At 39.3% G+C, this 27,711-nt stretch overlaps 1 protein-coding gene across 1 annotated transcript in view; it reads right to left on the bottom strand.

Moving 5' to 3' along the window:
- Nucleotides 1-27,711, bottom strand: part of sema3e (sema domain, immunoglobulin domain (Ig), short basic domain, secreted, (semaphorin) 3E) — a 112,511-nt gene that overhangs the window by 45,315 nt on the left and 39,485 nt on the right. Inside the window, exon 2 of the mRNA XM_033968561.2 lies at nucleotides 17,931-18,169. Coding sequence (XP_033824452.1) covers nucleotides 17,931-18,057 — 127 coding nt within the window. The 5' untranslated portion in view covers nucleotides 18,058-18,169. The remainder of the gene's footprint in view (nucleotides 1-17,930; nucleotides 18,170-27,711) is intronic.

Here is a 27,711-nt window from a genome sequence, read left to right as displayed (position 1 = left end):
GGACAGGACGTTTTATAAATCCAAGTTTGACCCGACACGTAACAAGGGGACAAGCCTTGCGCACAGGCTGCAGTGAGAAGCTTTGTGTATTAGCCGTACAAGTATATTGTCAACAGCAGTGACCATAATGAAATATGATCACATTTGTTGACTGTCAGGGTTCAAGTTCAAATGCCATTGTCCAAATCAAGACCAAGACCGGTCTCAAGTACTTTGACAATATGATGTCAACCATCCCACTTAGTGTAAATACTCAAATTATTTGGGTTATAACAAAAATGTTTCTTGAGTTAAAAATGTAAACTTTAGTATCATAACCAGAAAACAAATCCTGTTCCGTGAATAAAACATTGCACCTGGCGCCAATTCATGAGTAAATCAATAACATGGGTTTGGTGCCTAACATATACATGAAGCACGAACTGTAAAGGTACACCAGAGATCATGCACGCATTCTGCAGGAAACTTCAATTACACTGATCTAAATGTGCAATATGAAAGACATGTCTTGAAAAACTAAGCCTTAAACGTATTACGGCACATACAGAGTCGTATTTCCATTTAAATTGGTCGGCGTTTACATCCATAGTAATAAAATTTGCACTGGAACCAAGTGAATTATGGAAGTTCAGTGAAGTTTAGGGGATACAGAGCGGGGGTGGGTGTGTCCTGTTAGCCTGTCCAGTCCTGGAGCTATGGGACTCAGTAAAGGACTGTAACACCATTATCCTATACAAGTGTGAGTGTGAACACTGCAAAAAATATGTACAGTTGACTTTATTTGTGCTTGCTGCTGTTGTGTCCTTTAGCAAGACACTTTGCACACCTGGGTTTTATTTGAACGTGGTTTCATTTTCAAAAGTGTAGGAAACCAGATACTCGTTGATCCTGAAACTACTTGAGCAAGTATCGATACAATACATGGTAATATAAAAGAAAGTACTGTGGTTTAATGTTGAAAATCACATTCTATTGTCAAAGAAAGAGTGGTTTTACCATCATAGTATCGGAATCAGATGGCATTGAGTATCAAGTCACTTCCTCAGTACTGAAACCTTAGGATGTGTGTGTGCATATGTGGTTGATGATACTGTAGGTGGGTATTACATTAAAGGGACTACAATGAACATACACAGTAACATTAAGGCAGTGGTTCTCAAATAGTCAAATATTTAATTAAATATTAAATATGATGGGGGGGCGCGAAATTTTTTCTTCTTTATAGGGGGGGCATGATAGAAAATAATTGAGAAGCACTGCATTAAGGGGACCTGCCTTCCTTCCCTATTACATAAATACATTATCACTACACCAACAACATGGTTTAAAGTTCAGATATGGGTTTAATAAGATGAGGGTTTTGTTTACGGTTATGCAATAGTGGCTATGTTAGGATCATTCTCCAGGAAATTAAAGTACCTTCATGTAATGTCCCTTAGAAGCATGGAAACCGGACATATGCGGTCAGCTGTGTGTGGAGAGTGAATGAATAACCAACCATTATATAACTACAGGCACTGGTTATACAATTTTACTACAAACATTTTTCCACGAGTCTGGCGATGATTTATGTACTTAAACACAGCACGAGGTTTCTACCTGTGATGCAGCAATCCTGGGAAATTTCAAACCGCAAACTCGCAACTCACAGAGTCAGAGGAAAAAGATTGCTGAAACCAGCATAAAAGAAGAAAAATACAACTCCAGGTTTGTTTTTAATGAGGGAACAATGTTATAACATGGCTAAAAGCTCACAAAAGTCATTTTTACAGAGTATGCGTCATTTAACCTTAGTATCCAAATAGTGCTTCCGTTAGTAGAGTTTCAAACTGTCTAGTATATCTGATGACAATTTTGATACCACAATTACTCAGCACAGTTTAGGTAATAGAATGACTTTTTATACAAAATAATGATAGATTTATCAGATCAGCATGCAAAACAACTTTTTGGAGCTTCCTGCTGTGTTATAACGTTCCCTAATCAAAAACGTGCCTGAAGAGGTTTTATACGTCATCCATGCATGTTTCAGAAATCAAGTGATCTCTCCCGGGCCCTATTCAAACCCTCTCCTTACAGTTAGCAGTCCAATCCTATCCAAGACCCACAAGCCTACATCATCCATGGGCCCGCACTACAATTTTCATAAATATACAAGAGCACGATCCAACCAAAATACTACAACTTCACAAAACTGATGCAATGCACAGTAGTTTCATTAGCGCAATGCAAGCTGATGTGTGTTGTGGTAGTGCTCTGAAGGGGGAGTGACTTAACACGGGGAGGAAAGGGAGGGGGGACTCAGAGCGACTCAAAAATTAACTGAGACTGATTCAACATGTTAATATGTTGTTTTCGACCGATATAGCATTTCCAAAACAATAAAAAGGCAACATGGTGACCTAAATATGTAATGTGTTAGCAGAACCCCATAGAAGTGCAATAACCTCTTTTTAAGCGATCAAAACTAATAAAATTCTAAAACAACATTCTGAATCTAAATCATTCTAGCTAACCTATACACTCAGTTTTTGCAGTGTACCGCCATGATGTGGGTGATGAAGTCACACAACCAAATCAAAGCCACATGGACGGTTCCGGTGGGATAAGGGACACAGTACAAAGGGAGAGCTGTAATAAAGACCAAAAAAGGTGAACACACTGCGGGTTAATCACATTTACACATGAAGAGCAATGTCGACCATGGGCATGTTATTGTGGATATAAAATAAAAAAATCTATACATTTTATTGATACAGTATCCAATAGCATGTAATTCAATTGAAGGTGCATTCACACATCAGACATATGGTCATCTGTCTTTAATAACTGTCAAATCAAATCACCTATCCCCGAAGAAAAATGACATGGGGAATAAATCCGTTTTCCTGTATTTGGGAGAACATTGGCTATCACACCACTTCAGATGCACTATCTTTTAAAGTGCATCTTTACTGGACTAAAGCAGGGCACAAACAATGTCTGAACTAAGCTTAAACCAGGCCTAAACCAAGACTACAAGACTATGTTCCTTTGCACCACCAGTCGTTTTTCATTCACTCCATACCTTTGGTGGGAAGTCACTTTTGTAGACAGAGCCACCCTGGGGTAGACCGACAAGTGAGACGTTCAATCTGCTCCACATTGACATATACAGTGAGGATCAAATCAGGACCATATATCATTCTGACATCACAACCAAACCAGGACCAAACCAAGACTTTAAACTGCACTATGCACCATTTTTGTAACCATAATTGTTCACCACCTGCTTGTGTCTCTATTGCTTTTCCTGGAATGTCCCATAGTATTTATTAAACTTGTCCATGCGCATGACGTCGAGCAGGTCTCCACACAGAAGTTACTGATGAGATCTGTGTGGAGAGGCACTAAACATATGTAAATTATTTAATACTAACATTTCTCTCACAAATGTCTGTCACAATATTATTAGATGGCCAGATTTATATATAGTGTTTTTACACCTTCAAGGCACTCAAGGGGCTTTACATCAAGAAACCTTTCACCCATTCACATAAACATTCATACACCCCCCAGACACCGGGGGCCAAGGTGGGGTAAGGTCTTGCCCAAGGACACAACCACAGCACTGATCTGTGGGAGCAGAAATTGCCCAACCAACCTGTAGGTCAGTAGATCTGATTGCTCAACCAATGATGTTTATGTCGAGAGCAGGATTTGAACTTCCAACCTTCGGATCAGTGGACGAACACTCATAATGTTGGATACTTTCGACTGGTGCTTTAACCAGGAATGTACAAAATCCTACTAATTCAATTCTCTTATACAATGTCTATAGTCCACACAATACAGCCTCTGGGAAGAAAACTGATTTTGAACAGTTTCCATACCTCTGTGTGATGGAAAGAGAACAAACACAAGGAGTGTTTTCAAGGAAACATATTCTACCAAACCTTTATTACCTTTATTTAACCAGGATAGATACTGTTGTGCCTTCATCAAAGTAGTTGTCTTTGCTAAGAACTAAAAATTGCTCTGTTTGCATTTTGTCCAGATTGTTACGTCACAGGTAAAAAAAAATCCTCATAGACAGTTTTTAAGCCCATAAATCATAACTGTTCACAACAAACGCACAGCTCTATTAGCATAACAAGATGGACATATTAACAACAGAGAGAGTGCTAACGCCTAAATGCTGCATTGAAAAAGGAGGTGTAATTTGTGTGATTTCTCCAAATATAGAGATTATTGTAAGTTAGAAAATATGAAATACTTATCCCAAGGTGACCAAACGCATAAATTAAATTCACAAGAATGCATAATATTTGATCTTGAAGATGAGAGCAATGTCACCCCTCCTTCTGTATAGCATGATTTATATACAGTGGTCACATTTTTATATAGCACTTTTCCACCTTCAAAGCACTCAAAGAGCTTTACATCAAGAAAGCTCACCCATTCACACACATTCCCACACCAGTGTACACAGACACTGGGGGCGAACTAAGTAAGTGTCTTACCCAAGGACACAACAACAGCATCTGTGGAAGCTGGAATCACACCGCCAACCTGTGGTTCAGTGGATCTGACCGCTCTACCATTACTGTGAGGCAAGAATGCATAAGGAAAGTGAGGAATACTGCAAAATGTTTAAAATGAACTAGGTCTATTGTTCATGTTTTTAAGATATACCTGCATGGCAATCACATAGACCTACTACTGAAAATGACATTACACCCACTCTCTATTTTTCTATACCCTGAATTATTTATGGTCTTCTCCCTTTCCTTTTATATTTTCTATACCAGCATCTTCACATATCTGTGTTCTGCAGCTACAGCAACAAAGGTCAGAAAGGATATTAGAGTTTCACCAGCAGCTGCCTCCCCGCAAGACCTTTTTATTCACGGAAGCAAGAGCGGGGGTCTACATACAATGGACAAATGAAAAAGGATGGAGTGGCTAAGCTAGGACATAGGAAAGGAGACACAGTAGGAAATATATGTACATCCCCATTGACCTGGCAGTGTGATTCATATGCAACTACAGCTACAACTATGGCTGGCATTCAAGATAGTAAAAGTTAATTATAGATAAGCAGAGACAGTATACGAAAATGAATGGACGTAAAAATGCATTTAATTTCAGACAAACAGTTTTCAGAGCAACATTGGCAATCCCCATCGCAAATAAGTCACCTGCAACCACATCATTTCAGGGTTAAAAGCTTTTTTTTTCCCTGTCTGAAAAAACCTGTGAAATTATAGCTTTGGCGCGAGTGTGGGCTGATTCCAATAATGTTAATTGCTAGCTTGGAGTTTACAACGCGATGCATCAAAACCGCCCCACTTTTCAAGATGCTATTCACTTAGAGTGACATTAGTTTAGTCTACGGTCTGCTCTTCCGAAAGCGTGTATTTATGTAAGCTAGCTTGTACAGTGCGACATTAGCCTGAGCTGGTTCTTTTCTACGGAGAGGACATGATTGATAGTTACAAGTGTAAAGTAAACATGCCATCGCCAGTCAAGCAGAGAACATCCCCGTCAGGTTAGCATGTGGTAGAATGAGGATTTGTTGACTTCAGGAGCCCTCATGCGTGAAACACAGCGGACATGTTTGAATTCATGTCACTCAGGCTTTTAGTGCCAAGATGCTCCTTCATTAACTAAACAATGGGATTCTTTCTTCAGCTTGACATGGTGAAAACATAATTGATCATCTGGTGTTACAGAATTTTAAAATATTGTTTTGGAATAATAGAAGTAAATGTAGGTAGGACTGATGCCACGAGAAAACAAAGCCAAAACTGAGACATGGCCACCCACTCTGCAAAAAAAGGATTAACTAGAGTGGATCTAATGTTCAGGTTATTTGATGCATAGATCTGACTAGGCCTGTCATGATAATTACTGTTGTTCAATAAATGATAGATGGAACAATCATTTTTGGGGGGCAGTATTTATCATAGGCATCTCTTCTTTGCACTAGAGGGGGATTTTGCAATTTGACAAGATTTGAGATGTAGAATGTTGAATTATTAACTTCTATGACTCTTTATAGATACAAACTAACTACTTAAGTGTTGCATGGTTTTTTGTTTGATTTTTTTTTAAACAATACTGTACATTTAGAATAGGTTTTTGGGGGTAATTCTGCTTTAAGGTTTGGTTTCAGTATTATCGGTTATCTTTTATATTCACTTAAGTCCTGTATCTCATTTCAATACGTGTTGTTGTGACAGGTCTAGATCTGACATTGTCTCCCTGTAACTTGAAAGTACTAAACATGTAAAGTTGACAGTGCTTGTTACTGTAGTTACATGGTAGCACTGGTTAAGATGTATTAGAGGGGTCAGGTTACATGATATTGCATCTTGTTACATTGTACTTAATGAGACAGGTTTGTTGAATTAAGGGTAGTATAAAATAAAGTTTGCCAAATCTCACAGTTTAGCAGTGTTGAGGACCAGAAGTGGTGACTTGATCAAGAGAATCTGAGAAGTCCTTAAGACAAACCCGGATGTGCGTCACCACAATACAGGGAGCATTGTGACTGAAGGTTTCCGAACACAGCCAATCTCTGCACTAAGTGTTTGTAATGCAGTAAAAGTTTCACTGTCTCATACATTATACAAAACAACTACCTGGACAAACCCAACTTTATATAGTAGTGAAAATGAAAGCTTTACAGTCATTTATCTATTTATTTAAAAGGGACAATGCACATTAATAAACACCAGTAAAAAATGTGCTGAAGTTAGCTGCACAACTAATTTTCATTCGCAGTCCCTAAAACGGGACAAGAGACAGGACAACACAAACACCAATCAACTCCACAGATCACAAAAAATTCACACAAGTTCGTATGTGGCTAAAGTGCTTCCAGTAATTTTAAAGTGCTGTAGTGTTCTAACAAAGCACGTGAAGCAGCCGCAAAAGAGGCAAGGGAATAATAAATAAATAATAAATGATAATGTTTATGCTTCCAGGAGCTTCTCAGCCATGTTCTAAACCTGTAGCTCATTCACGACAGTTGGGTTGTTCACATCGCTCACATGTTTGTTCATTACATTTGTATATTGCCCACACTGTTCTAACCAATCAGCACTTGAGCTTAGCTAGAGCGAACATGGTGCGTAGCTGAAGCTAACGATTAAAAGGCGTTTTTTAAGCCAACAGACGTATTTTGAGCTGAGAAAAAGTGAATGATCTGGAAAATAGGTAAAAATTGCCACACAATTCGACCTTTGTGAAAGCTGCAGGCATCCTGTCAGCCGAACATGAGCAGTTTGTGATTAGATTACATTCTACGAGAAAAATCCTTTGTAGGCAGGCAGGATTTTTTTCGTTGTAGTACCAATGAGTGGCCACTAAGACAACTCACTAGAGCTCCAAGCTAGCAATACCCTATCCAGTTATTTTAATAGATTCATGGCTTCGATGGACTAAAAGGCAGGATTTGATGGAATATTTGTTGTGACAGGGGACAGAGCAGAGACTGTGCAGCTGATGGTGAGTCTGGTGAATATTTACTCTGTTCTGTGCATGGGACATATCCAGATTTTTCAGGGTCACAGATCTACAGTCTGTGAGGTTTATTGAAGAAAGCAGCATCTCTCATGTGCAAACACTGGGGTCATTTCAGTACACTGCCATGTTGAAATTGTCATTAAAATCAGTTGACGAGAATAAGGAGCTCTTATTGTAGCCTGTTTTGTGGATGTTGTAGTTTTTTACGCTGTAAAAAACTATATTAGTGTCACACGATTGCTCCGTTGTTCCTGCCAGTGGTTAGGATGGTCAGATTCTCTGCATAGGACTCTTATGGTTGACCGTGTGAAGTAGGTCCAAAGGTTAAACGAGTTAGGGGCTAGGAGTTGGAGCTATGGTCTGAACAATTCGAAACAGCTACTGGCTGTGAATCACCACCCAGAGGATCGTACCTCGCAGACCTCCACCAGGCTGCACCTCCAACCACATGTCCCTCACCATCTTTCATTAGCTTACTTTATGAACGACTCACTTATGCTTTCTATAAGTTCTTACCTTAGTTCATTGTCTATAAAAGGTCATTAAATGTGATGACGCTCTTTTCAAATTGTTGACTTCAAAGACATTTAACCCTACAGCGTTGGATGCTATCGCCGCCGATAGACTCGTGGTTGCAGATTTTCCATTACCGTAACTCCGCAACCAATTGTGCTCTCATGTAAATTCAAACGGCAACTCAAAGCAGAGGCACGGGGCTCTTTAAAAATGTTACTGTCATTACAGTAATGTGCTTATGTTGTCCCGCGAAGACGACGAATCAGAGCGCAGGTCCCATTTTAGGACTAGGATTTTCCCATTCAGTTGTTTGATGCATCAAAGGAAAAATAAAGATGGATATGTAAAGGGCTAAAAAAGAAAAAAAACAGTCTAGGCGAGCTATAATAGTCTATAAAGTCCTTAAAGAGCCCCATGTCTCTGCTTTGAGATGCTGTTTGAATTTACATGATAGCACAATTGGTTGTGGAGTTACAGTAATGGAAAGTCCGCAACTGCAAATCTAATGGCAGCGATAGCATCCAACATAGGGTTAAGCACCAATAGATTTCATTTCTAGCTTGAAATGAACAAGCCTTGTGTCGTTTCTGCTCTAGTCTGCTTGCTTAGGTTAATTAGTAGTTCAAAAATGTCACAAAAAAAACAAAACAGATATTAAACTGTCAACATATGCCTACATAAACAAGGGCGTAAATAGCATAGGCATATTAAATGTATTTTGTCCTTGCCATAGACCAGGGGTCGGCAACCTTTAACACGCAAAGAGCCATTTGTACCCAGTTTCCATGGAAAATAAAACACTAGGAGCCGCAAATACTTTTTGACATCTAAAATGAAGATAACACTGTGTATAATAATAATAACGTAACGGAATAATGTAGTTTTATTTTCACGGACAAGCCTTCTACGCGTGGCAGATAAATATGGCAAAAATAAGTTAAGTGCATAAAAAATACAACTCACCAAAGCGCTGCATCAGTGTGAGCCCTGCACCTGTTTCTTCTTTCCTTCTTGTTCATGTTTGTTTCTTTCAAAAACTCTAAATCTTATCTTTTAATCCCAGGTGCTTATTCTCCATGTGCCAAAGCAGTTTTGAAGGTTTCATTGCATAATTTGCTTTTCCTCCGCATATTACGCAGAGCGGACTCTGCATGTGAGAGTCACCTGTAGCGACAAACCCATATTTTAAGTAGGACTCCTGGTGTTGTCTGTTAAATGTATCTTTCTTTTTCTTGGAGGTTGTAGGCTCCTCTTCTGGTTCCTCAGTTGGCCTTATCCCCTTTGTTAAAAAGCTCTCCAAAGACTTTTGTTTTGGCAAATTTTCACTCGCTTGTGGCTCTACTTTTGTGCGTCGTGTCTGATACGTTACACGTGATACGTCATCGCGGAGACAAGAGCAGATAATAAACTTGCCACTACATCAAATAGATTTCTGTGGCGATTTCCTCTCGGGATTTTCATGATGTATCTACGAACGAGTCTATTAATGCGTCATTAGGGATGGGCGAAAGTTACATCAGAGAAGATCCTCCTGCTCCTGAACCTCTGCACAGCGTTAACATTGTTCCGCGAGTGTGACGCTTGTTTTGATCAACCAAAAATAAGAAAATATAATTTTGTTTAATATTTCAAGATCACAATAATCTTCCAATTTAAACTACAATAAAAAAGAACTAACACAAATAAAATGCACTTCAATTAAATACTTAAAATTTATTTTCCCATGCCACGCAGAGCCGCAGTATAAGGATGAAACAGCCGCACGCGGCTCCGGAGCCACGGGTTGCCGACCCCTGCCATAGACTCCGTAGTCTTAAGTCTGTAATGGTCAAGGTTAGGAAAAGGGTTTGGGCTTGTCTTTAGTGTAAAACTATGTCAACTTTTGTATTATTACAATGAAAACAGCAGCCAGGAAACTTTGACTTTGGTGGTCTTTTGGTATAGCCGCTGTTTGTTTACTTTTAGGGATGTGTGGATGGAGGTAAGCAACGTGAGGGGCCTCCTGGTAGAGGTTTGCGGGTTGGGTCCTCTGGGTTGAGGTCTGCAGCCAGATCCCTCTTGACTTGATCGCTCCATTAGCACTGAAGAGTCAATAATCACTGCCTTCAGAGTTATCTTACTGTTGGCAATGACCCCTTCAATTACTTAGCCTATATAAGTCTGGTGTATTAAAAACAAGGAAAAGCTTTTTTTTCTAATACAAAGGTGAAAGCTATTGTTTGAGCTATGTAAAGGAAGATGGACTAAATATACAAGATTACCCAAACAGATGAAAAAGGTTTTTGAATGAAAACCTACATCATTACATGTTTAAAAGCTAAACTTGTACTGATTGTAAACCAGATAGCAATTTTAGTCTGTAGCAAGTTTCTAAAGACGAAATTGCTCTGTAAAACACATTTTGTTATAATGTCAGACCATTTTGCTTGCTGTTCCTAATGACTAAGTGACTATTTAAAGGGAAGACAGTGCTTTGATAGAAGCATTAAAAATGCAGTGACAGTGGCAGCAGGGCCATTCTCCAGCCTGCTGTGCCTCTGACGCACGCTGGCCTCATTAGAGCCACAAACGATGGCTGTCCTCAAAGTACAGAGAAGTCTCATGTGCCCAAAGCTACAGGAATAGCACCAATTTCACTCCTGCCAATGTGGGGGGTATTTCAAATGTAAAAAAGTAGTTACTTTACACAAATGTACTCACAGAAGTACAAAATAAAATAAAAACTGCTACCAAAACTGATAGAATGTAATGCAAAACAAGCCAGATGTTTAAGTTTATAAGTTACAATACTGTCAACAAACAAACAAAGGTTATGCAACTTAGTGGGTCAAATAGGGAATATAAAGTTGAAAATAGCTTTACAATCTTTAAAATATTGATTACCAAATGAAACTGTAAACCTAACCTTTTAAAACAGAGATAGCCTACCAGGCATAAGGTACACCTCCCAATTTCAAACAAAGTGGCTGCTGGCTAGAATTTTGTTTTACTCCATGCAGGCAACATAGGCTATTGAAGAGAGCAATGTATCTCCACATACAAAAAAGTAACATTACTCAAGTAGACGTGTAAAGTGGAGTTTGATAAAAACTATTACAAGGAGTACAATTATTTGGAAAAGTAAATGTAATACCTCATTCCCAGTCCAAGTCATGAATCCACACAATTGAGATGTGTTTTGCGTTGACGGACCGTGGAAACCATAGATTACACTTAATTCTCCCCCTAAGACTTTGATTGCAACCCTATACTCGCTGTGCTTAACGTAACAACCTTTTGGAGAAAATGAGAGGTGTGTGCGAACTAAAAGGATGACTGGGATGAAAGTGAAATCATGTGCATATGTGGTGAAAAAAAAACTTCAGCGGTGCAGAAGTCTAGACAGGAAGATAAAACATGGGGAGAGATAATCCGACATGTGAAAAGTGTGGCGCAGTTAGTCAAAGAAAGGCTACGGTTGTAAAGGTCGTCCTTGAACCATGTGACGGGGCCTCAAAGGAATCGATTCCAAGAAAGCCCATGAAAACGGATATGGAATTTTATTTAGATTGTATTGATTGCACGTTTATCTGCTTATAGTATGCAAAGCTGGGTAAAAGTATTTCAGTTAGCAGGGTACATACAGCTGTAAACGTAGCTTTGGAAATATTGAGAACTATCATGTTGAGACGTATGTTGACTTGGTTTTGACCCACTTTACCAGTTTAGACTTGCTTTAGTCCATTTGCCCCTGGCCTATCCTGCTTCAGACTTAGTTTGGTCCTGAGGTAGATTAAATCTGCATTTTGTCCTTTTAGGCTTTGTCCTGGTTAAATTCTTCTTTCCAATTAGTCCAATGCAAAGGCCCTGGCCTGATTTTTTCCCCTCCAAGTATTTGAGCAAAAATGGTCTTACCTCAGCACAATTGAGATCAAAATAACATAGTTCTGTTCTGTCTGCGTCTAATTATAAAGTGTTTTATTATTATTTAATACATTGTTTTATCTGATAATCAGGAAGTGCACTGCTATAATGGTAGTTGTTGTTAGCTGGCCGAACTCCGCACTGGTCTCCCAGCTGTGAATCGCTCATATAAACTCATCGCAGTTTATATTGATCCAGGGGTGTCAAACTCAAATTCACAGTGGGCCAAAATAAAAAATTGTGACTAAGTGGGCCAAACTAAATATTTATTGAAAAATATCAACAACATCTGCATGTTTCTCAGAAGGCGTGGATTAAATTAGAGTGAGGCAACAGGTAGCAGATGCTAATGTAAACAGAAGTGGTGGGGGCTGGCGCCAACATATTTGCAAAGCATTCTGGGATTCGTAGCATTAGAGGTGCATGCACTATACTGGCGCGGAGGCCGGTGGGCCAGCTCATATTTGATATGATCTCAAGGGCCAAATTTGGTCCGCGGGCCTGCGTCTGTCATGTCTGCATTAATCATTAGGATGTTCGAAATCCATAAGATAAGTGAGGATAACTTTGGGCCAAACCATGTAAAATGACTTAGTTCAGTTTTTCACACTTTAAAAAAAAAGTGAACATAAAGTGCAGCTCCTAAGATCTGGTTCAGTCCTGGTTTCGACTTGTTTTGTATTAGGTCATGGTTCTGGTTTGGTACAAGCCTTAATCAATACTGAGCTCCATCATGCTGAGACCCACTTTTGTCCGGTTTAGCTCCATTTTATACCTGGTATACGTGTCCTGTAGGCCTATCCTGCTTTAGGCTTGATTTCTACCTGGTTTGGTCCTTATTTAGACCTGGTTTAGTACAATTGTTCCTACAACTTTATAGACTTCTTGGTTGGTATCAATCATAGAGTTGAGCTTTGTTGATTTAATCCATGTTCCAAATTAATTCAAATTTTTTTTTTTTTTTTGGTCCGGATTAAAAACTGGGTTAGTCCTGGTTTTGTTACATTGGCCTACTTGATAATTCCTAAGCCCCCCACGTTACAGAAGGCCTTGTGAAAACTGATACTGTATTTATTTATATAGTATTGATCCCGCTCTTATCAGCCTACCATATGCCAGTCTGGTAAAAAATATTCCAGCTGATTTTATGATTGTCCGTCTTCCATTACGCACTCTAAAAGATTCCTGCTTCCTTCCCTTTGTGATACCAGATGTTATTAAGATATTTAAGTCCTCGGGGTAAATAGTTCTAACCACATCCTTGGCTGTCAGACTGCACTGTATTCATGTCATTGACGTTTTGAATAGCTCACACTTTTTGGGCTCCCCTGTGCATGAGCGGTTTAGGTTAGCTAGGAGAAGGGTGTGTGCGAGAAATGCACTGGCAGAGCCCATGAGGCATATATTAGGCTTAGATGTTTTTCATTCCATAATGATAGGATCCAACTGGAGCCTTTTCATTCAGAGATGTGCTAGCCAGAACATGCTTGGCTAGCATGGAAGCATAGGCAGAGAAAAAGGTGTGTAGTTGTTGCATATGTCCATAAAGATTTTCAGAATAATTCCAAGTTATATTTAAATCTATTTGGATTTTGAATGATTTAGGTTTTTTTTTTTGTGTTTTGGCACAAAGAGTGCTAAGACTGAAATTGTAGTGAATGCAATAAAAAATAGCAGAATCAGCCAATAATTAGCCATAGAAGTTACTTTTTTTACATTTCATTCTCATGATATTTGTGTATTTGGTGTACTCCTGCCGCAAGGTTATTTGAATGGGTGGCCCAATCAGAGAGCAGCATTCAGGTTTGAGTGGACGCCAAAGGCCGAGCACCCACGCGAACCAAAACAAACATGGTGACACCGACAGATACAGTTCACCCTATTTTAGCATCAATATGGACTGTTTTGTTTGTGAAAAATGTGCAGGAGATAATATTTTGGCCTGTTAAACTGTTGTGACGCTTAGACCAATCACAGTCATGATGTTCTGCGTTTTCTCGAGCAGTTTCAGTGAGAACGATCCCAGATTGATAATGTGTAGAATTTAATTCAGACTGCTACAGGTACATCAATCTGGCGTGAGTTAATTTATGAGAGTTTAAAGACTTTAAAACATCTGATGACATCATGATGTGCGGCCAAACATTGTAAAGATGCACAATGTAACTTTTCTGGTTGTCTCTATGGATGTTATTTCTTTGCCAGGAATGTTATTGGATTTATTAATGTATACATTATTTTATGACAACATGCATTTTTTTCTGTGAGCGGGGTCACTCCTTCACAGATCTGACCTGTAACTTGGCCTGGCAGTGTTGCCTGTTTCTAAGGGAAAAATACATTTAATTCCAGACAGACCTTCTGCTAGAGAAGGTCCATAATCCAAAGGTCCACACAAACAAGAGTAAGTGGTTAAAATTGCTCACAAGAAACAGGGCTAATACTTATTGCACCTATTTTTACACTTGTTAGCTGTTAGCTTGACATCAGCTTGGTAAAAATGAAAAGATAATAACGCTAAAGCTGGTAATACTTATTCATTAACCTGATTAGGCCAAGCTGCAAGCACTAAAGGAGATGAGAATAGCTGTCTCACTCTGATATATGTGTTAATACAAAGAATGAATGGGTTTATGGACGAAGGATCAATATGTCAATAGTAATAAGAGGAGACACAGTTAGACATGTCCTGCTCAAGGTTACTGGGCTCGTGCTAAATGTGAGGGGCCAATACTTGTCGTAGGCTACATAAAATTGTCTTTTTTAGGCCAATGATAAAGAACCATCGGCCTGGTCATTATCAATGCCAGTCATAGGTATTTGAGAATTCAAAGAAAACAAGTGGTTGAACATCCAATCAAACCCTGATTTTTCCCATGTTTTTGAGTAAAATTTGTCTATATCTACCCCAGTACAGATATATTGTATAAGCAGCTCTTGAAGTCAAAATAACTCTATTGCGTGCTGTCTGCATCTCATTATAAATCGTTTTATTGTCCGATAATCAGGTTAGCATAGTAGCTGTTGTTAGCTTTACTGTCACGTCAAAAGTCCACGCTAGATACTGAGATTGTGAAAAGTGCTTGGATACTCATCTTGGTGAATAATTACGATGCTCAGAATGCATAAGGTAAGAGAGGAACAACTTTGGACCACTGCAAAAATAAACTAGTCCTGTTTTTTTTGTTTTTTTTGTTTTTTTAACAAATTCCAGAGTAGAACATTGGCTAATTAGTCGTATTAAAAAGCTAGAGAATGCCCTGTTATCATTAAGCGCAAATATATATTCTGCAAAGTTGCTCAGAACATTTGACTGGATTTTTAATAAGAACTTTTACGTATTTGTGTTTTGCCTTTTAACTCTTAACCATTTAATGACCATTCACGATGCCAATCCAGTCACTCAAAACAGTGTCCGTTTCAGTGATAATTTCAGCGCTAAAATCACCTCCACTTCTGTCTATCTGCTGACAGTTAGCCATGCTGCTAATCTGTTTTTTCAAAATGCTTTACTCCCTTCTGTTGCTAGCAGAGGTCATCCGGCTTCAGAAGAGTTCGCGTGCAAAGTAAAAGAGTAAATAAATTCCTGCAAATCAACTTATTTTCTGTAATTTCATGCACATATTTAGAGTAATAAACCGTGAAATACGAATGTACTAGCGAAGTATTGTTTATTGTGTATTGTTCCGCTGTTGTGATGCTTCGATCAATCAGCATGAAGTATCTGTTTGAGCATTTGAGAGTTATTCCAGACTGATAGGTAGGACTCTATTCAAAGCACTACACGTATCAGTCTGAGGAAAGCCAGGTTGGTGAAGCGTGATATTTTCCTCTTGAATCTTGTACAAAACATCCTTAACCCCATTTACCCGCCTATACACCGCTACCCTACCTCATCAAATGTCAGGAAAAATAAGCACGCATTCACTTGTCCTCTTTTATCAACCGGATTATCTGACAGGCAGCCATGCTTTTATAAGTTATTGACCATTCAAATTCCACACCTATATCCAAGCATGACTAACAGGCTTATGGGGAATCGTCAACCCACTGTTGCCATAGAGATCAAAGAAACAGTGAGAGAAAAAGTTATGTTTACTCAAGACAGTATCGCCGAGCTTTAAACGTCCTCACTTTTGTTTGGACGATAACAGCGGATGCGCATATCAGTAGCTGTGCATCGTAAACAACCCCTTGTGTGTGCACATTCAGTTTATTCAACTCCCCGGGCCTAAAGAGCACACGGTCGCTTCGCCGCTATGATATAAAGAAAGCCACATTGTAGATTCTCAACCAGCATGGTGAAAATATCCAAACAAACTTGGCGGACACCAGCAGAGAACACAGGCGCTCGGGCAAGTCAAGCTAACGCTCTTCCATCACAAATCACAGCCCATTACGTTTTATGTTGTGCATGTGGCTCGTTATTCATGCCCAGTTAAAGTGTCTGATTATAACCTGTGTTTTTGCGGTCATAAACAGAGACATATTTCAATCGCTTATTTCAAACGATGTTGCTGTTTCAACTTTAATGTCCTGACTTTAAAGGTACAGTATCTAACTTTCTGGAGGTGGTAAAATATAAAGTTAAAACCATACTTCTGAACATTTTCCATGGAGATAGATGTTTTATGCCATGCTGTACAATATTAAAGTCAAAAGAGCAACAATTCCACGGCGACTCCAGGTCAAATAATAGTCAGGTTTGTGGAGATGCAAGCCGCACGCAGTAAGGACACTTGTTCTGTGTACGTTTTTAGTGCAATAAACATGATTTTATTTTAGTCTGTTTTTTTGGCTAAAATCGCACATGCTGTGGCTTCCCATATTATGCTAAATTGACTCATAAAATTTTAGCCATGTTAGAATGTTGAAAATTGTGTTTGTTTGAGTAATCTTTTATTATTAGTCTGTCTAGATCTCCAAAGGTCAAAATGTTCAGTTTCACCTTGTGATGACATTATTTGGTAGTTTCAACATTTACCTTTTGTTTAGTAAAGACTGGAAATTCCCAGGCTGAAATCATCCAAATGATTCTAGTGAAGATGTGTGGAGTTTAAAAAGACAGTGGAGCACTTCCTGTATTACCACATGACATCACAAGGTGGAACAGAGTGTTTTCTGTTTGAGAGAAAAACTCAGTCTAAATATGCAGGGTCTTTGTGTTAAACATGTGAATGAAGCAAAACACAACTCCAGGCCTGTTTTTGATGAGGAGGCAACATTATAATACAGATCAGAAAATGGCATAATATGGATCAGTTGTAATCATACCTCCAATTGCTCACTTATTGGGACTAAAATAGTTACAAAAATGCATTGCTTTTGAATCTTTGCATTGTGTTATTAATTCATTCCCAACAGTTGATGGATGAAAGCATCTACTTCATTCTGCACTGGGGCAGAATGACAAAGAAGTGGCTCTCAACCTGTGCAAAATGACCTTTTTGACAGAACTGAAATCAGAGTGAAATTGACCCTTTGTGTCACAAACAGCAAATGCTACAATTTTAATATCCTTTAAAATTGTAGCATTTGCTGTTTGTGACACAAAGGGTCAATTTCACTCTGATTTCAGCAAATGCTACAATTTTAAAGGATATACTCTTTTTACCTGAAGTTGCAGTGGTTGCACTTTGCTGCAGTATCTGAATAGTATTAGGTAACTGATAAGCAGTGTCAACACAGGGGAAAGAATGTTTTGCTTTTTTTAATACCAGATGTCTTGCCTAAATGAACCCTCACCTTTTATGTGGGCTTAGGACAAGTAGAAAGTTGATCTAAACTTTTGGGTTGTAAGATTGGGTATCAACTTTTACCTGTCTTTGATTGATAAACTCACTTGATAAATATTTTTGTCATTGTCATCAGCATATTGTTCATTCATTCTTATCATCATTGTAACGTTCTACATTGTCAGTTTGTCCATTGACGTGGATACATGGATGATTACCCACTAGCCTCGCATTTGCACTCACGCTCAAATAGGCTACACTTACCTTTATGTGACAAGCGTATCCTGGGGTAGATACTATGAGAGGCTGAGTGCGCTGTCCTCAACATAACCGTATACAGCAGCAGCACAAGCCCCACCAGCGCACCACTTCCACTCTCCATTCTCCACATCAAAAGCCTGCACAAAAGTCTTTGAAAGGGAAATCAATTCTCCTCCTCTTCACTCAATAATAAGCATCCATATTTTTAGATCCGCACAATTAGCCTGAGATGTCTCTATATACTGTCTCTTTGCTAGTTCCCCTATAGCTGCCTGCAGAATCAAGCGCATCCACCCACCACCAACACCACCTAGGGACCGCGTTATCCTTGCTTGTTTTTCTGCTAAAGTCCAATTCTTCCGACGCTCAACGTTGTGTCTTCCATTTAAAAGATTTTCCGTTTTGAGGTAAGAAAATCAAATTCCGCTGATGGAACTACTCATTTCAAAGAGTCCGATTTGCGCAGATCAACGAATATAGTTGTAAATTTTATCTTCAGTCATGGATGATTCTTTCTTTCATTGGTAGAAGACAGGTTGAGATTGCCTCGTGCCTGACGTGGTGCGGTATCCAAAAGTCAAGAGCTTTCCAAAACTCATTCAGTAGTCCAACGGAAGAAACGGCAAAGAGCCCCAAGCTAGAAGACTCTACGGAATCCACCTGCCAATCGGAGCGTGTGGAGATAAAGACCAAATGAGAGGTAGTGGTGTCAGATTTTATAGCGTTAAAGTGTTGAAATTGGCTGCTACGTCTAGTGCGTGTTGCGGAGAGCTTGCAGAGCCTCTTACTGTGCAGCCTGCCCGTCTTGCCTCTCCCCCCCTTTGGCTGTCACACACTCTTAACAGACCACCCCTTGCTACGGAGCCCTCCCTCCACCTCCTCCTTCACTTCACTCTCTCCCTCCTTCACGCTCTTTCTCCCCCTCCTCCATAAATGTGGACTGGTGCCAAGGTTTCGCAGGCTCCTCTCCTCCGCCCGTGACACTTCTTCCATTTGAGTCGTGTTTGTGTGCGGATTTCACGTTATTGCTGTTTCCATGGAGTTCACTGTCAAGGTTTTTTTTTTTTTTTTTTTTTTTTTCAATTCTGTTTTTTCAAGGCAATTTCCTTTTGTCGTTTTATCTGCTCCTGACAGTTGCGGAGTGAATCGCCCAGCAAGACTTCTTTTGATTTATTGCTTGTGGCGTGTTACTATTACAGAGGAATAATACAGAATTGATAGGATAATCTGGGGTTAGAAAAATCAGATACTAATCAGTATTAAAACTGGTATTGAAACTAGATAGTAATTTGATCAGGTATCGATACTAAAAAGGTCACATTCACAGGACAAAAATGAACCTTTCCTGAATAGCTTTAGAATGATCTTGAGCTGCATCAGAACAAATATAGAAAAGAAATTATTATCATCGTGGTATCGGAATCAAGCTGATTCCTTAGTATCAAAATCAAGTTTGAAATTTTAGCATCATCACAACACTAAAATAAGATAGTCTTGACATCCTCTGTAATATATGTTTAAGCTAAGAACGTAATAATAATTACATGATATAAACCTTACCATAAATTATTCATTGACATCTTGCAGGAAGGCTAACCGCATTAAGATAAGTTATGTTTGATTGTCCCCTTAGGTATATTTGTCTTATATAAATGCTCTATTTAAATGCCATCTAAGAATCTCATGACAAGCCTTTGGTGAAATAATCATAGTCATATTTCATTTTGCGTAGTCTTTACAAAGGGTCAAAGGATAATGTTCTGTGCATGCCATTTTTTCAGTCATGTTATCACAGTGTTGCCAGTGTGGTAACATCCATTGTTTATAGGCCCTGTATCAGATATTTTTCCCATTTATTTGAGTAATTGTTATCTTACAGCAGTACAGATATATTGTATAAGCAGGTCTTGAGGTCAAAACAGCAAATTATAAAGCGTTTTAAATGAGTTAATCAGTCGTCCGCAAAAAAAAAGCCTGATCCCTGAGAGTTGAGAAAAGCGCTTACAAATGCATCGTGGTGAATAATTAGGATGCTCGGAATGCAAAAGTCAAGTGAAGGATAACTTTGGACCACTGCAAACAGTTTAAAATGAACAAGGTTTTCACGTTTTTTAAGACAGTCAAAATCAGGTAGTGTTTTTAAGCCCCAAAAATACATAGGCTACGCAACCCCTTTCAGAATCCATCATTGTTAAGTGGACAAAACCTGAGATCATGCACGCAAAAGTACGTATGCATGAAACCTGGCTTTTTACCATAGTCGAAATGCACAAGACATTCAAAACCAGGTGCCTTAGATTTATATTCTGGATCAAGTGACAGGACAAGGTAACTTATGCAAGACAGGAACCAGGCCAGGAGAAGGAAATGGGGTTGGCTGAGTCACACAGTGCACCAGGTAATACAGTGGAACTTTTATGGTGTACAACATTGGAAACATTGGCCAAGAACTACCATGACGACGGCAGAATTAGGCGGAAAGTCGTTGGGAAAGAGAAGCCTCAGGCCAGGAAGAGCAAAGTGAAGGAGGTTAATATAGACATCCCTTTCTCTATTGTAGATTTAAGGGATTAAGTCAAGTCAAGTATGGATTAGTGGGTAGAAGTAAGGCCACAGAAACTGCAAATAAGTCTTAAAGATGCCTTGAAATCTGTGCAGTTGTTCATTAGTAAGAAACATTATGAAACATGTGCACAGGCAGGTGTTAAACGGAACATATATAACGCAATATTGACTTTTTGTTCCCTATCTTACTCAAAAGTTCTGATTGATTCATGCGCGTTTGTGTAATCCTGTACTTTCTTGCATATGAGTGTTGATTGTCCTGAAAATTATCCCCGCCCATGTCCTACTTGAAATGTTACATGCCGTTAAAAATGTTCACTAGTCATTCTTCAAAAGTAAAAGCACGTAAATGTTGAGGCAGGGCTTCTCAGGTTTCTTTGATAACATTAAGTCAGTGGTTTCTATTGCTGGTTTAGACACACATTGGAGCATTTCCTGTATTGCCACATGACATCACAAGGTGGAACGGAGTGTTTTCTGTTTGAGAGAAGAACTCAGCCTAAATATGCAGGCTTTGTGTGTTAAACATGTCAATGAAACAAAACACAACTCCAGGTCTGTTTTTGATGAGGAAACATTATAACGTTGATCAGGAAACAGCGCAAAATGGACCCTTTAATCCAAATCGTGAATCTGTATTTTCAAAAGCGTTCAATCTCTTTATAGAAGCTTGTGAAAGAGCTAACTAGCATTACTCATTCACCTCCCAAACTTGTTAGAGAAGGGTTGAGGCATCTGAAAACCACAGCTATCCTGGGTTGGCGCTGGAATCAAACCGCCAACTTTACAAATAGCTCTACCACCTCAATCACTGTTACTATTAGCATTAGATATACACTTTTATCATCACTCCTTCATTGTATTTCAGTGAATCCATGAATGTTTGAGTACTGTACATACGTGTAGGGTTCAAAAAGGTCATTAACATTTAAAGGAAATAATAAAATTTAAAAAAAAATCTGCGAGTCCGACAGTGAAATGTCACTATCAGTTCTGCAGTTCTGAACAGGAAGTCGCTGGACCTCTTTCTGTTATTAAGCGGTTTTAGATTAATAGTGAGGTTTACTATTAACAATTAGGAAATAATGATCTATGAATGAATGTTTTAATTTCAATACTAAATAGCTAAAAAAACACAATATATCTTCTTGTCTTATCCTTTAAAGGCACTACCTGATTTTACAGTCTTAAAAACATTTAAACAGTTTGCAGTGGTCCAAAGTTATTCCTCACTTACCTTATGCATCCTAATCCTATCCGAGCATCCTAATTACTCACTGCGATGTATTTCTAAGGACATTCACAACCTTCTGAGACCAAACCAGTGTTTCCATCACAGTAAAGCTAATAACAAGTAACATACTAACACATGCTACCTGATTATCGTAACATAAAACGCTTTTTAACTAGATGCTTTATAATTAGATGACCTCAGAAGCTGCAAGACACATTTTGCTCAAAAACATTCTCAATAAAAAGCCATAGTGAAAGCATTGTATTTATACTTTCCATACAACACTTTTATTACAACCATATTTCCCCCATATTGAAAGTACTACTGCAAGTTAAGTCCCATGTACTGCCTTTATTTATGTAGTTTAATCTTAGTGGTTTAATCCTTTCCTCTGTCCCTTACCTGTTCCGCGCTGCCTGTTGGGAAATCATTTGAAACGTAGCTCATAAAATCCCATTCACCATCTCTTTAAAGTGGGCGGTGGCTCGGAGTCAGGCCCAGAAAACAGATGTATATGAGGGCTCTGGCTGAGACAGGCGACGCTTGGCCTGCGTAACTGGATGCCTGTGGGACTTTCCTGTGGGATATGTGCAAATTCAATCAAGAATCCCGTCACTTCGCGGAGAGTTCCTAGACAGTCCGCTTCCCCTAATGTGATTTGAAAAGCTGCAGGGTAAAATGAAAAGAGAGGATATCTTAAAGGGCTATTCTGGTGTTTGATAAATCAGATTATCCAGTGTAGGTGCCATATTACACAATTATTTTGAAGTGCAATGTTTTGATCTTTTACAGAGCTCTTATTTTCAATATTGTGTGAATGTCAGTATGGTTTGGAATGGAGCTTGTTGAAACATTATTTAGCAGGATATTAGCACCTTTAAAGACATTGTGCTTGTGTCTGCTGTATAGTTATAATCTGTGACACTCATGGAGCATTCTGTTATAATTTGCACATTGGAAATCAAAGTATTGATCTAAAACAACTTAATAAAAGAAACAAGTCAGCTGTTGGAACACTGTGGTGCACAATTGGAGTTGACGTTGCTGTAAATGTCATCAGAACAAAGAAGGCCAAAAATAAAATCTGTCAACTGGACAAAAGGTGTAGGAGTGAAGACGCTTCTCTTCCAAGCCAGTTCTTCAGTTCTGGTCAGATTTCTGGTGGACACCACCTTATATCTATCTGAAGGGAGGGACTACACACTGGAGTTAGCTCCTTGTAGGAGTGAAGAATTTTAGTTTTTACAATGGATAAAATCTTGACGACTGAGGGATTCCACACACGTCACAACAAAGAGGTGCATAGTCCCTCCAATGTCCGATGGACAGCTGCATATGAGTAGAGTAATAATTTTTTTTTTTTTTTTTTTTTTCATTTATGCCAAAATGGCAAAATGCAATGCTGCCAAATCCACATATCACCAAGTGAGAAAATAAAATTGGACAACAAAATAAGTACAGAGCAGTGGGCATGTAACGGTGGCAGTGAAAACAAGGGCAAATCAGAGCAATGACGGCTTCAGAAGAGGAGAATAAAGATTACTCAAACATGAATGAATCACTCTAAATACAACTTTGAGAGGGTAAATGAGAAGGGAAACAACTATAACATGGTTTAAAAGACAATTGTCCATAATAGGTCTGCTTCATAGGCTTTATCAGGAAATGCACTAAGGGAGTGCGATGTTACCTGTAGGACTTATTAGCAACCAACTGAAGCTCATCGTGGCTAGCGCTTATAGCGGCTAATCAGCAACCAGGGACCATATTTGTAATTTGGAGCACTAAACCAAAGAGCCAATCAGAAGCGAGGTTGCTAACGCTAGTGGGAGCAATGTTGTGGAGACAAGCACCAGATTGGTCTCTTATTATTATTCATATCTTAATTTAGGGATAAAATAGCAAAAGTATCATGTAGAACAAAAAGCAGTATGCAGCAGCAGTATGGAGAGAGGGACGACAGATTTTCAATAGAAGTCAACGGCAACCAGAGCTCGGAAGAAACAACTTCGCACCAATGTTCACTTCCTTTTAGGAACATGGCGGCTAGCGCATTAGTTTTTTCCATGTATGGTTTTAAGATAACAGCTTTTTTCCTTTTTTTTTTCCTTTTTTTTTCTTTTTTTTTTAGATAATTATAGACAAAGATATTTTTTGCTGCTAATTTTTCATTTCCATTGATTCAGTGCCCACTGATGCCAGCAGATGGCACCTGGTTCTAGACCCTCAAGGCTGGAATGATGTTGGATATATACGGAGGAGTGATGGGGAGTGAAATAACGTGCAAAACTAATTTGCAATACTTTCATAACAATGCCATGTTTCACTGTGAGTGACAGTCGGATTTGAATTCACGACTGTAGAGGACTGATTGTAATGTGCAGTGTCGTATTGTGTGGCCTGCTCTGAATGCAAGACAATATTTTTTAAATAATGCAATTTGTTCCAAACTAATGGTGTGTACTAAACACTGCTCAAAAAGCCAAAATTACAAGATGTTACTCTTTATTTATTCTCCACATGAACATTGGAAGAAATCGGACTGGTCTGCTTTGCATTATACTTTTATTTCCTCCTTGGCAGAAGTGAAAAAAAAAAATACACTGTGTGCAAAACAAGTATTGTGCAAAGTGCCATAATTACAGCAGAGCAAACATGGGAGCTAAAGGAATGGTGACACATGCATTAAGAGAGAGAGAGATGTACACTGAGAGCACGGGATCAAGAAAGAGAGCACGAGAGAGACAGAAAGACAGAGGGGAATAGAGAGAGACAGAGCATGAGAGAAAGAAATGTACAGAGAGAGAGAGATGTACACTGAGAGAGCACCTGAAAGAGAGCACGAGAGAAACAGAAAGAGAGGGAGAATAGAGGAAAAGGGAAATAGAAACAGCATGAGAGCGAGATTTATAAAGAGAGGGCAGAAGAGAGAGATGTACAGAGAGAAAGAGAGGGGGGTTTGGAAAGAGAGGGTCAGAAAGAGATGTACACAGAGAGAGAGAGCAGGAGAGAGGTGGGAAATGCCTGTTGTGCAGCAGCTGGCCCAGCCCCCGTGCTCCTCCCTGAGATCTGATGACTTCAACTCCCACGTTGCACCTGTTCCGCAGCCACAACAGAAGGACTACAGAAGCCGTAGGAAACTATCTGTGCTATTCCTCTGACGGCTGCAATTATAGACTTTTCATTTGTAGTTGAGAGGGAGCGGCTCTGTGCCCGGAGCTCACACCATCCACACCTCATCAGCTCAGAGCTTTTATGTGACGACCCACCAGAAGGAGGCCATGGACACGCAGCTGTGTAGTGGAGTGATTATCAGCACCTTTAAGCTGTAGGGCTGCAACAACTAATTGGACTAATCAGCGTTAAGTGATCATTGAGGTATTTGCCGTCTAATAAAGGGTTAGCAAGCCCATACAGTAAATGACAAAATGTTTCCTTTATGAGAGAAAATGTGCAGAAATTGTAAGAAGAAACCCATGTTTTTCTTGTATCTTACATTTGTCTGCTTTGAAATAATGGAAATATCTAATAATAATCAGTGGATATAATCACTATATCGACTTTTTCTTTGTACTAATAGGGAGATTTTAGTCATTTGTGTTATAACGCGAAAAGATTTGAGCTGTAAAAGGGTGAATTAGTCCCTTTTATAGTTAATTATTGCTTCCTTCTGCTATTTGTTGCTGCTCATGCCTTGTAATGATACTGTATATTTTAAAATAGATTAACTGGGATTATTCTGGTTTGTGTCAGTGGTATAAAGTAGTTTCAGTATCAATGTTTATCGTGGTATTTCTCCGTAGCAATATATCATGCTTCAACATTTGTTATCATGACACGCCTACACTGGAACCAACAATTTTCAAAATAATAGCTACTAATAATAGCTACTAGAGAAGATACTAGAGAAGATACTAGAGAATAATAGCTACTAGAGAAGATACATAATAAATAATAATAATTTCAGCATGTATGTCTAAAACAAAGTCTAGCTTGAGTAACAGAACTTCAGACAGAACAGTGCCTCGGTTAGCTTCACTCCCCAAAGGAATGTTGATGACATCAGCTGCAGTGTATCAACATTTAAACCAACATAAATTTAACATAATACAATCATAAAAAAGCATCTTTTACAGAATTTGAAACCTAATTAATTGGAAAATAAATCCATCTTAACACCTCTGTAGTTTAGTAGAGTTCATTTGTTAACTGAAGAACTGGTCCAAAGCAGAGAACACATTTCCCGTGGCAGTAAAGTCTACCTTAACCTTAACTCCGGTAACCTCCATTAATATTGTTACCCCTGTGGCATGTGTATTCCTTTAACAGGCGCAATTTCAGACGATCATTTGTCGCTCCGTGCCACGATAAATTCCCCTGCCCGCAGCTAACACCCTCCACTCTCCATCAGGCCAAACTCAGAGCGTTTAGTCCGAACATATTTCAGTTTTATGTCCTGATGAAAGCGCCGCTGGAAGGCACTCATTTCCCATCTCTGAAGCCTTGCCGTTAGATTAATAGAAGTTTAGAGGAGGCTAATGCACAGAGCCTGGTGAACGCGTAGCCCACTCGGTCGCGGTGCTAGTTCCCTGGGGTCCGCCTCCCCTTCAGCAGAGGTAATGGTTCTCATCCGTCAGAACTGTGCCCCTAGCTGGGACAACAGGAGCTCAGGGCAGTCGTGCTCATACACAAACACTCCACTCTTTAAGCCATTGGAGCTGATTTGTGTTGAACTTGACACCAACAATGTTTCCATTAGAACGGTCATGTAAAAGGGCTGCTCTCGTGGGAGTTTGTAAGAGTCAAATGTACCTCCAGAGTCTTTGAGATGCACTCAGCAGCTACAGTAGCTTTGCAGAATAAGAAAGAACTTAAAATCATAATACAAACAAATCAAAACATAAATAATTACCATAAAATTAACATTAAAAGAGAAGAATGCAGAATCAAAACCTGTCAGTCATATCCACAGCTAAACAGAACCGTTTGGAGCCTGGATTTAAACATGGTTAGAGTAGAGGCCTGTCTCACATCTTTAGGAAGACTGTTCCAGTTATTAGCTGTATAAAACTGATGTTTAGTCCTGACTCCAGCTCCCTGAAGTCCTCAGAGTGTGAAATGGTTCATATGGCTCTAACATGTGGGAGATGTACTTTGGTGTTAGGCCAAAGGAGCTGGGAGGTGCTAGGTACTTTCTGGTTCTAGTCAGGACTTGAGCAGCAGGGTTCTGGATGTACTGCTGCTGTCTTCACGCTCGTTTGGAGAGGCCAGTGAGCAGGCCGTTACAGTAGTCTAACCTACTAGAGACAAATGCATGGATCAGTCTCTCCAAATCTGGTTTTGGCAGTATATCTTTGATTTTTGCAATGCTTTTTAGATGGTGAAAAGCTGCAGATGTTACTGATTTAATGTGGCTGTTAAAGTCCAAGTCTGAGTCAATTATTACCCCTAGATTTCTAGCCTGATTTGAAGGTTTTAGAGAGAGAGAGACTGGAGGTCACTGCTGGCACGTTCTCTTGTTTCTGTGGGCCAAAGACAATGACTTCAGTCTTGTCTGAGTTTAGCTGGAGAAAGTTGTTTTGCATCCACACACTGATCTGTTGGATGCAGTGGCAGAGTGAATCCACTGGTCCATATTCACCTGCTGCCAGTGAGACATAAATCTGAGTGTGGTTGTATAGATCTAATATCTAACAAACAATGACATATACAATATATTGCAGAAGGTAAATGGCTTAACGAAGTCCTCTGAATTCCACATTAGAAAACTGCCGTGCCAAATGGGAGTTGACGTCGCCGTAAACGTCATCACAACAAAAAGCCGTGCAGCTGTCGCGAGCGAGCAGCAGATGTTTTTTCATTTGCTCCAATATGGATACGCTGCCGAATCCTATGCTTATCACCAATTAAGAAAATAAAAGTGAACAAAGTAAGTAAAAAGCAGTCTGTGTGGCAACTGAGGTTGATCGACAATATGTCATCTTG

The sequence above is a fragment of the Periophthalmus magnuspinnatus genome, chromosome 6, assembly GCF_009829125.3.
Source record: "Periophthalmus magnuspinnatus isolate fPerMag1 chromosome 6, fPerMag1.2.pri, whole genome shotgun sequence".
Lineage (NCBI taxonomy): Eukaryota > Metazoa > Chordata > Actinopteri > Gobiiformes > Gobiidae > Periophthalmus > Periophthalmus magnuspinnatus.
This window is presented reverse-complemented; position numbering and strand designations above follow the sequence as displayed.